Here is an 11,446-nt window from a genome sequence, read left to right on the forward strand (position 1 = left end):
TCGAACTTGGCCACGCAAATCACAGAGTCCGTGGAAAATAGAGTACATTCGGATGACATCTGAGTGCAGTTTGATTTGCACAGACAAAGAATAGAGAAGATGGAGACATTTTTCTTCCTCTTTACCTCATCCAAATCGGAAAGTATCATGATCAAACTGATCACAGTGCGATTTGCATAATTGACCAGATTTTCTCAGATGAGAAAATGGTCATCTGCACCTAGAATTCCCATGTAATTCTGTCTCAGTGGAATTGTTTGTTTAGTAGTGATGAGCGAACGTGCTCAGAAAAGGCGAAGAATACGTTACGTTAGAGCCGCGAGACATGCAGCCATGAGGACTCGAACATATTTTTCACGTTAGCACCTGAGCATGCTCAGATAACACCTTATCCCAGCACGTTCGCTCATCATTATTATTTAGCAGTTCTGCAATATATCCTCATTTTTCAAATCTAATTTACAGTAAGCCACACGTGGAACGGGCACCCTAAGGGTGGGGAAAAAAAAAAAGACTTAAGACACGCAACTTCTGCTGGCATGCGACTTCGACTGTCAGATTACCGCTGCCATCCATAGGTGGACACTGACAACGGGCAAGCATGGCAATCTTGCCAGCCATTCACAACAACCAATGAAGGTATGGATTCCTTCTTCTCTATATATGTGATGACTGTAAAGCGCTGCGGAATATGTTAGCGCTATATAAAAAAAGATTATTATTATGTTTTGACATTATATAGTTTCCATTGCAATAACAGAGTATGTCTAACATACATTTCTTGTATGCAGAGCACAGAATCAGAAGCGGCACCGTCGTTAAGCAGAGGCATCTTTAATTGATCAAACTTTTTAACATTAAATAGCAAAACAAAAAAAATTGTAAAAAAAATGAAAAGAAAAATGAAATGATAACATCTCACAGCACTATACACGCACATCAGAAGCACCAGCACTCATAATTTTACAGCATTTGGTTCAGAATTATCCGCTGCCAGTAATTAAATACTGTACATCTGTCAGAAACAGGGTGTATAAGATCATTCCCTACAGCTCTGAGATCAGACTCCACCATTTCTATGGAGCCGAATGAGAACATGAGGGGTGGTCATAGCTTAGGAGGAAAAAAACCCACCCAGCACATTCGTTTGTGTACATTACCACAGACAGGAAAGCTAAATGGGTCAAATTAGAAGTCTCTAAGATCTCAGAGGTTTAGGGGATACAATGTCTTAAAAAAAAAAAAAAAAACTCCCTGCCACCCCAAAAAACATAATACAAAGCAGTCTATACATGTTTTATATAACATCACACAGCGTATGTCTACAAGGCCCGGTTATCACTCATGCTCTCCTCGATGCATGATAGTAGTGCTTCATTTTGCGTTCAGACCCCTATATAGTACATACAGAATTAGAATGGTGGCCCCAGAACCAAACATCACATCGGGGAAGAGGGGTTTAATGTAAACATGCCAAAATGTAAGGCAGATCATCCTAAAGGCAGGCAAGGGTTAAGGAGACATGACTTGGCCTGCATGGTCTCGTCTTCACGGCAGTGGTTTATCAGAGTAATACAAAACGAGATCCCATCCTCCCGGTACATCCTTCATAACGGACTACGGGTCATCAGGACATTGCAATGTATCCCCCTGACCAGGCTCTGGCCCATGAAATATTAAACAGCCCTGCCCCCATCAATTAGCTTTCGGTGAGAGGAGCAGGATGACAAGCCAGAATAATTACTGACAAAAAAAAAAAAAAAAAGAAGAAAAATGACTTCTTGACTCCCTGACTCCCATCATTCAATGCTAGTTTCAAGTCTGGAACCTCTGCAGCTTCGTGTTAGGTGGGCCGTGCATCACATGATTGCCACAGTAGGACACATAAGTGGCCGGAGGCATCATTTGAGGACTATAATAAGCAGCAATAGAGAAAAAAAAATGATGCATATACCTTTATGGATGCAAATGATATCTTACAAGACCAGCCAACTTTACCTGTCCTCTATGTAGTGCTTGTTTCTAGGCCCCCTACCTTTTGATACTGCAAGAGAGAAGAAAGGGTTTAATCTACACCTTTAGCTCAGACATTCCTGAAGAGGTCCCCAAATCCCAGAACAATACCTCACGGCTCACATTCAGTAGCATATAGGACTATCAATAAGAAATACCCTTAAGTAAGAGGGTGGTGACAGACAAGGGGGTTCACACAACCCATTTCGAGTCAGGGTCTCAGGTTGATGCAGTGGATAACGATCTTCTTCCATGAGCAATAATGGTACAATTCTCTGCCCCATAGCAGCAAGGCAGCCCGAGGCATTATGCCAGGAGCAGATAAACTGGACAGAGGAAATGAACAGAACAGCAGAGCAAACAGCAACATTTCAGCCATTATTATTAGGGTTACAATCTTATTTGGTCTCAATAGGAGACCCTAAAGTTTTGGAGTCTTACATTACCCCAGACCTTTTACTTGGGCCTCACTTGGCAGTGTAAAGGATGGGGGAGATAGAATGTATATAATGAAGGCGTGAGGAGGGGCAGGGGTAAAAAAAAAATGCCTGCCCACCGAGTCCCTCACTTCTACAATGGTAATGTCAGTCTGCCTGCACGGGGCTCCAGGATGCCAGCCTCCAAGAGTGCAGCCTTGTATTGCCCTAGAACACCCTGGATGCTTTTGATGAAGCCCTTGGATAAAGGGAACAATGGAAAGCCAATGTCGGGGTAGCCTCGCTTGTCAGGCAGAAAACTGCGGTAGCTCTTTCTGCGTTTCTTTGGTTTCACGTTCGGCTGGGCCCCTCCCGTTGCGCCTCGTGGCTCTTCTGCAGGGCTGGTGTTACTCACCAAAACCCCCTTACCAAAATTCTCCAAGTCAGAATAACGTGGGGCTTCTCCAGGAGAAGCAGTAGAGGCTCCACATCCAGAATCGTCCAGGTCCTTGGAATTTAATGTAGCCTCGGGCGTGCTTTCAGGTTCAGTGGGACTGTAGGGCACTATACAGGGGTGTTCTTGACCATTCGACAACTCGCCACTCTTTTCTACCACAGAGTTGGTTTCAAGCCAAGTTTCTATCCTGTGAGCTAAACGCCAGCCACTGCTTTGAAAGTGCTCCAGGATCTCCTGCTGGAAGACTTCCACAGGTCTCCTCAACATCTGTGCCATTGACTGTACCACTCTGATGAGAGCCATCTCATTGTAGCAGCGACTATTCTCATAGCCTTCTTGTAGCCCACGGTCACTGTCAAAGCCAGCCTCATTGTAGTATGGCTCATTGACTAAGATGAGACCTGAGAATTGGAAACAAAATAAATTAGTATGTTAATCAAGGAAGCACTCGTTCTCCGCTCCTCCTGCTCACGTGAAGCAGAAAAATCGCTTTTATACTGAAAGTCTATGGAGCATCAGAATAAGGCGCTGTAGGCTTACATTGTAAGGCTGGGTTCACACTTTGCGGTTTTTACCGCGGAACCGCCGCGATTTTGATGCTGCGGGTCCGCAGCAGTTTCCATAGCATTTACAGTAACATGTAAACCCTATGGAAACCGCTGTGCACATGCTGCGGGAAAAACCGCGCAGAAACGCAGCGGTTTAAAACCCGCAGCATGTCACTTCTTTGTGCAGAATCGCAGCGATTCTGCACCCATAGGAATGCATTGAACCGCTTACTTCCCGCAAGGGGCTGTGCCCACGTTGCGGGAAGTAAGCGGCTAATGTGCGGTTCCTACCCGGGGTGGAGGAGAGGAGACTCTCCTCCAGGCCCTGGGGACCATATTTGGGGTAAAAAAAAAGAATAAAAATAAAAAATCATGGTATACTAACCCTCTGAAGTCTCAGCGCTGCACGCGGCCGTCCGGTCACAGGGTTGCTGTGCGACCAGGACCTGCGGTGACGTCGCGGTCACATGACCGTGACGTCACGAAGGGTCCTTCTCGCATAGCATCTCTGGAACCGGACCGCCGCCTGCAGCGTCGAGGAGATCCGGACATCAGAGGGTGAGTATAACCAATTTTTATTATTTTTAACATTACTATTGATGCTGCATATGCAGCATCAATAGTATAGGCGGAAACCCGCAGCGGAAACCGCGGAACAAACCGCGATAAATCTGCAGGGAGAACCGCAGTTGTTTTGCCCTGCAGATTTATCAAATCCACTGCGGGAGAACCCGCAGAGGGACGCCGCAAAGTGTGAACATGGCCTAAAAGTGACTCCCTAATCACACAAAATCCTGTACGTTCCAGCAAGTCAGAATTTCAGTCATGTGACAAAGCCGTCGATCAGTGAGTGAGTATATGAACATAATTACGGTATGTGAATATATACGGTTTTTGCAGGAGAAAATTCTTCCGCAAATACTCATACATTGGCGCTAAAGATAATGCGTAAAATATGCATGTTGACATTTTCGCATATTTTAAGGGAAAAAAAATAGGTAAAGGATAAAAATACTGAAAAAAGCTGAAATTGATGAGGTGCAGATTTTAAACTGCTTCAAATTTGCAAAAATAAGCAACCTGTGCATAACATTTCAGAGATCTCACTCACTTTGCTGGGACAGTAAAATGTGTTCTTCACAGAAAAAACACGGTGTGTGAACATAGCCTTATACTACATATATACACAGGTTTAGGGAATAAAAAAAAAAAATCCCGGGAGTGCTTCTGTAGAGCCATCTCCAAAACCCAACGTTTTCGGAAAGCTTTAAACCCACCTTGAATTGATATTAGGACCTGAAGCAGACTAGACTTGCTCGTCCATCTCTCCGTACCCTATTAAACAATAGATAAACAGATCACTGCAGACAATCCGTATTACCAAGATGTGAAAGATACATATCTAAACTTATTTGCATCAGTAGGGTTAAGGTACCGTCACATTAAGCGACGCTGCAGCGATATAGACAACGATGCCGATCGCTGCAGCATCGCTGTTTAGTCGTTGTGTGGTCGCTGGAGAGCTGTCACACAGACAGCTCTCCAGCGACCAACGATGCCGAAGTCCCCGGGTAACCATCGGGTTACTAAGCGCAGGGCCGCACTTAGTAACCCGATGTTTACCCTGGTTACCATTGTAAAAGTAAAAAAAAAAAACAAAACAAAACACTACATACTTACATTCCGATGTCTGTCGCGTCCCCTGGCGTCAGCTTCCCTGCACTGTGTCAGCACTGGCTGGCCGTAAAGCAGAGCACAGTGGTGCCGTCACCGCTCTGCTTTACGGCCGGCGCTTACACAGTGCAGGGAAGCTGACGCTGGGGGACGCGACAGACATCGGAATGTAAGTATGTAGTGTTGTTTTTTTTTTTACATTTACAATGGAAACCAGGCTAAATATCAGGTTACGGCCCTGCGCTTAGTAACCCGATGTTTACCCTGGTTACAAGTGAACACATCGCTGGATCGGCGTCACACGCCGATTCAGTGATGTCAGCGGGTGATCCAGCGACGAAATAAAGTTCCAAACTTTCAGCTCCGACCAGCGATGTCACAGCAGGATCCTGATCGCTGCTGCGTGTCAAACAACGATATCGCTATCCAGGACGCTGCAACGTCACGGATCTCTATCATTATCGTTCTAAAGTTGCTCAGTGTGAAGGTACCTTTACAATTGTACTCAGATCAGTGGGAGATCAACCACTGGAACCCCCACTGATCCCCATTGGAATGGAGCAGCAGTGTAATACACGACTGCTACTCCAATCATGGTCTATGTGACTCCCGAGTGCTGTACTCAGGTTTTTCTGGCAGCCCCATAAAGAATGGATGATCAGCAGTCAAGTATGTGTATCACCGATCCATTCTAACAAAAAAAAAAACCAAAAACATAAAACAGACCTTGTTTTTGAGGTCAGTGGGGGGGTCCTACAAATCTATGAATTAACATGTGTCCTGCAGAGTGGCGATAATTCCTTTTCACTGGACGAACCATGGAATCTCTTTTTCAGTTTCAACAACTCCTAAGCATGATGGAGCTACCACTACAATAGCATTAACATGGCTGCCTTTTCATCATTGGATAATATAAGGCAATTTTAGCAGTTCCAAGTCTATATAAATATATATTACCTTTCCTATCCAGGTGCCCAGAAGACTAACACACACTTTTCCATTGTCATAAAGGTTCGGATTTAGCCTTCCACTGCATTGGGACAAATAACGGAAAAGTGGTGGCACGGCAGGATAGATGTTGGGCAGCTGAATGTCAAACAAAAACAGGCCATCTTCATATGGAGTTCGAGTGGGACCCTTTATAAAGGCAGAAAACAGGTCCTAAAAGGAAAGACACAAAGCAAAAGTGAACATGGAGTAGTAAATCTACTGATCGCACATAATTTATGATTGGACAAACTGTCAAATCCTCCCAGATAGAGGAGTTGTCTGGCACCACTCACAAGTCATCTGCACATAGCTGCAGCTAGGCGTGCACCATCAGCAGTTGTCGTGCAACCGTATTTCTTAGCAAAGTACATGGAGGCAATATCTGCATCCCAGAATGTATGTGCAGTTGAAAGGTCACGGCGAAGTGAGCATTGTTGGGGAACCCCTATATCACGCTAGCCCTTATGATAGTGGTCCCAGATCTTTCCCACCTTAAGAGCTGTGAGAGATGGTCACGTGCCACATCTAGAGCCCCCAAATAGTGACATCCAATTCTCAGCCCCCTCAATTGTGACATCCAGAGCAAAATGACGACGGCTAAAGCTTCTCTGCAGAAATCACACCACGACCCTGTGGCGCCCTCCCTTTCAGGCACTATACCAAGTCTAGTGGGTCCTAACTGGTAGTCTAGCATCAAGCATTCCCTCCACACTATTGCATTCAGCTTCAAACAAACATCCAACTGGCAGAATCATCGTATCTTTATTTCAAAATATTACCCTATTACACCAGCACCCAGTAGATGTGCATCAAAATTTGCTTTTTCATGCAGGACTATTCTCTAAAGTTTCTATCTGGTGACATGCTCTTCATTACTGTTTGCTAGATCTCGTAAGAAGTCACAGGTTGGGGACCCCGGCCTAAAGGTACCGTCACACTAAACGATATCGCTAGCGATCCGTGATGTTGCAGCGTCCTGGCTAGCGATATCGTTCAGTTTGACACACAGCAGCGATCAGAATCCTGCTGTGATGTCGTTGGTCTCTGCAGAAAGTCCAGCACTTTATTTCGTCGCTGGACTCCCTGAAGACATCGCTGAATCGGCGTGTGTGACGCTGATTCAGCGATGTCTTCGCTGGTAACCAGGGTAAACATCGGGTTACTAAGCGCAGGGTCGCGCTTAGTAACCCGATGTTTACCCTGGTTACCAGCGTAAAAGTAAAAAAAAACCAAACACTACATACTTACATTCCGCTGTCTGTCCCTCGGCGCTCTGCTTCTCTGCCTTGTGTAAGCACAGCGGCCGGAAAGCAGAGCGGTGACGTCACCGCTCTGCTTTACGGCCACTGTGCTTACACAGGGCAGAGAAGCAGAGCGCCGAGGGACAGACAGCGGAATGTAAGTATGTAGTGTTTTTTTTTTTACTTTTACGCTGGTAACCAGGGTAAACATCGGGTTACTAAGCGCGGCCCTGCGCTTAGTAACCCGATGTTTACCCTGGTTACCGGGGACCTTGGGATCGTTGGTCGCTGGAGAGCTGTCTGTGTGACAGCTCTCCAGCGACCAAACAGCGACGCTGCAGCGATCCGGATCGTAGTCGGTATCGCTGCAGCGTAGCTTAGTGTGACGGTACCTTTAAAGAGTAGCAGACATCCAGTAACCATCTTTTAGGACTGCAGTGTACGCAAGAAAACAAGATGGCTTAAGTGTTTTTATCATTCAATCATAATGCACAGAAAACAATATCTCACTCACGTTTTACTTCCAAGTGTGTGTCAGATATTCGGTATGTAAAAATCAGAGCTCTGAACTTTAATGTAATCTGCCAAAATTTTTAGTTTGGATTTGCTTTCCCCCTTGAAGCTCACATACTTAGAAATTCTAAAGTACTACATGCCTAAATCCTGAATATTACATTTACAGGACTACTAGATTAGAAAGTAAGAGATTACCAATCTTTGAGGAATATGAACCCAATAAATGCCATCCAGGACTGGGTTAATACAATTATTACTATCATCAGAATGGCAAAGAGAAAAAAATCCTCAAGTAGATTATTAAATAAGTTTACCAAGATTGTAAGTTATCCCCATATTAACTGGATCAGGAACAGCTTGCTCATCGCTTGCGGTCTGACTGAAGAGCGCCCACTGACCAAGAGACTGGGGCTGTGCAATGACCCATCTGGATGGAGCAAAGGATGAGCATGTGCATTTCCTCTGCCCCATTATTGCTCATAGGACTGTCGGACACAGAAGAATGCAATGCTCTATTATTTCCAGAAGTCCCATAGACAAGGATTGTAGCAGAGATGCACATGATCATCGTCTGCTCCAGATCTGCAGAAAAGGGTTATTCAGATTGGTGGTGGGGGGCAAAGGGTAGGGGGAAAAAAATTCAGAACCCTCGTTAATGAGCACATTATCTATATTACAATCTTTAAAATCCCTTTGACTATAATTAAAATGCACAAAATTAAGGAAGTGATGGGATATGGCAAAATCTACAGCACTATTAATAACAAAGGTCAAAATAAGAGGACATGCAGCAAACAAAACTTACCATCCGGTCTTCAAAGGTCTTCACCATGATGCCTTCAGGGAGGGATGTGGCAAGTAGAGCCATTTCCTTGCGTACGGTGCTGAAGAACTTCTTTGCTTCTGGTGCCTGAAACTCCAGCTTTTTGAAGGCATGGCTCTCTGAGGAGATGAGAACAGAGAGCAGAGATTATAATTTAGATTGTAATTAGCACCACGAGATTTGCGTGAAGAACCGTTTGGCTTTCAATGTCAACGTCCTCTACCCGACCTCTACACCCAACTATGGTCCCGTATCGCTGCTCCTGTTCGCCTACAAACTCCTTGAACAGCATGTCCATGATGAACCCTCACTCATCTAATTCACTCTTTGACCACCTACAATCCGGCTTCTGTCCCAACCACTCCACTGGAACGGCCCAATCCAAAATTTCTAAGGACCTACATACTGCCAAAGCTAACAAATCATTCTCTATAATCCTCCTTCTAGACCAGTCTTCTGGCTTCAACACAGTAACCCACTCTCTTCTACTACAAATCCGATCTTCCCCTGGTGTCAAAAACCTTACCCTCTCCAGGATTCGCCTCAAACCATTCTAATCGCACATTTAGCGCTTCCCACTCCCATACTAACTCCTCATCATGCCCTCAATGCCTTGTCCTGGGACCTCTACTCTTCTCAACCTACAACTTTGGTCTGGGGCAACTCAAAGTCCCCTAGCTTCCAGTACTACCTCAGATCTACCTCCACGGCCCAGACGTCACCTCTCTGCAGAGTTCCTCCTCTCGCTTCCTAAAACTCAATGTGGACAAAACTGAACTAACATCTTTCCTACATCTCAGCTAACTCCCCTACCGATCTATAGTGGCTTGTGGAAGTATTCACCCACTTTGGCTTTTACCCATTTTGATACATTATAACTTGTGTTTAAAAATATTTTTGTAATCCAATTTGTGTGTGAAACATCAGCATTAAATCTTAATTGGTGAAGTGAGAAAAATAAAGGCAAAAATTAAATTTATGTGATAAAATAAATGAATATCCAAAGTGAATTGCAGCTGTAATTGTCGCAAAAGGAGGCTCTACAAACTACTGACTTTAAGGAGGTGAATAGTTATGCACACTGATGTTTTAAGTTGTTTTTTTCACAATAAAAAGAAAAGCAAATGTTCACAGTTGTAGGCATGTTCTTTACAAGAACTGAAGCAAACACTCAAAAAAGAAAAGTGACATGAGGTAGCAAAAGCTGTAAAATGCTGGTGGTGGGGCTTACTTTCACAAGCGACCATCACAATAAATGACATTATGCTTTCCCTGTACCGGACGTCCACTGCCTCAGAGTAACCCTGGACTCTATCCTGTCCTTCAAATCACACATCCAAGCACTCACTACGTCCTGCTGCTTTCAACTCAAAAATACATCCAGAATCTATCCCTTTCTCAACCCTCAAAATACTAAAATGTTAGTGCATGACCTCAACATCTCCTGCCTCGACTACTGCAATATCCTCCTCTGTGCCCTCCCTACCAACACTCTTGCACTTCTCCATTCTGTCCTGTTCGACTAATCCACACCTCTCCTCCACAAATCCCCTTATTGGCTCCCAATTCCCCAATGTATACAGTTCAAACTACCATCGCTGACCTAAAAAGCCATCCACAATGTATCTCCTCCTGGTCGATAACTTTTGCTTGGTCGATATAAACATGAATCCCTTCAACCTTCTTACCGGGGGCAGTCTCCAGCACAGAGAACACCTCTCCTTTAGCACTTGTGAATATGACGCCAGGTTTACCACCACACTGCTGGCAGAGGACAGGTGTGTCACTAGGCCATTCAGAGCGGACCGGTGTCTGGGCTTCTGCTTTATCTTCTTTTTCTGCCTCTGGCGCAGATTCCATCTTCTCCTCCTCTGCAATGGCCACATTATCAAGTGTCTTCTTTAGATTTTCCTGCAACTTCTTGATATCATCCAGGAATTTTTTTTCCCTAGTAAATTTCTCTGGCTCAGCAATGGGTGAGGTTGGAGAACCAGTCAGCAGCTGCTCTACCGTCATATTTTTCAAGCTTTCTAGGATCTTAATAGCCTCCTTTAACTCCTTGAAGCTCTTTACCATGCCTTCCTTTTCATTCACTTTGACCACAATCCCAGGGACCACTATGGAAGCCACAGAAGTTCCTTGCCCAGGGTCATCATTCTCGGCCTGTGGAGCTTGCTCTGCAGATGCACTTGGATTCGGTGCTTCCCCTACTGCTTCGGCAGCAACACGTGCGTGTTCGTCCTCTGTCAAGCCATTGTCTGTCTCCCAGCTGTCACTGTCATCTTCCCATTCATCAGAGGATGCGCCACTGGTGCTACTATCCACAGAATCATAGAAAGACTCCTCCAGCTCGGATTCCACATTGTACAGATGCTGAAGAGGAATATAAAGGTAATGAGAAGGGCAGTAATAAACGCTTTAAAAACAAAGCTCAAAAATTATGCTACTTGTAACCTGACGTCACATAGGAGGAAAACAAAGCAAGGTCTTATCTCGGGTGTATTCTCTCGGTCCTTCATTCAACCAAAAGAAACAAAAAAAATCAATTAGGATATTCTCACCTGCGGAAGGATAATGGTCCTGGAGTTGTCAGCCCAAATCACTTCTACTTTACTACTAACGTCTACACGGGCAACTTGTCCTACGGAGGGCTGCAAGAGGGAGAACAAGAGAGGGCATGTTTATTGCGGCAATCGAGCACCGTAGAAACCCTAGATAGCACAAGCCAGCTTTAAATACATTTATGCCCTCACAGCAGCTCTTCCCCA

The 11,446-nt window shown here is 44.8% G+C and overlaps 1 protein-coding gene across 2 annotated transcripts in view; it reads right to left on the bottom strand.

Annotated features, from left to right (window-relative positions):
* Positions 1 to 818: 818 nt before the first annotated feature.
* UBE2O (ubiquitin conjugating enzyme E2 O) overlaps positions 819 to 11,446 on the bottom strand; it is a 61,838-nt gene continuing 51,210 nt past the window's right edge. For both annotated transcript variants that reach the window (XM_069752088.1, XM_069752087.1), the window contains exons 13-18: positions 11,240 to 11,329; positions 10,367 to 11,051; positions 8,661 to 8,797; positions 6,066 to 6,269; positions 4,712 to 4,769; positions 819 to 3,287 (exon numbers count right to left, since the gene is read on the bottom strand). In XM_069752088.1, the coding sequence (XP_069608189.1) occupies positions 2,584 to 3,287; positions 4,712 to 4,769; positions 6,066 to 6,269; positions 8,661 to 8,797; positions 10,367 to 11,051; positions 11,240 to 11,329 (1,878 nt within the window). In that variant the 3' untranslated portion in view covers positions 819 to 2,583. The remainder of the gene's footprint in view (positions 3,288 to 4,711; positions 4,770 to 6,065; positions 6,270 to 8,660; positions 8,798 to 10,366; positions 11,052 to 11,239; positions 11,330 to 11,446) is intronic.

This window comes from Ranitomeya imitator, chromosome 2, assembly GCF_032444005.1.
Source record: "Ranitomeya imitator isolate aRanImi1 chromosome 2, aRanImi1.pri, whole genome shotgun sequence".
In the NCBI taxonomy this organism is placed as follows: Eukaryota; Metazoa; Chordata; class Amphibia; order Anura; family Dendrobatidae; genus Ranitomeya; species Ranitomeya imitator.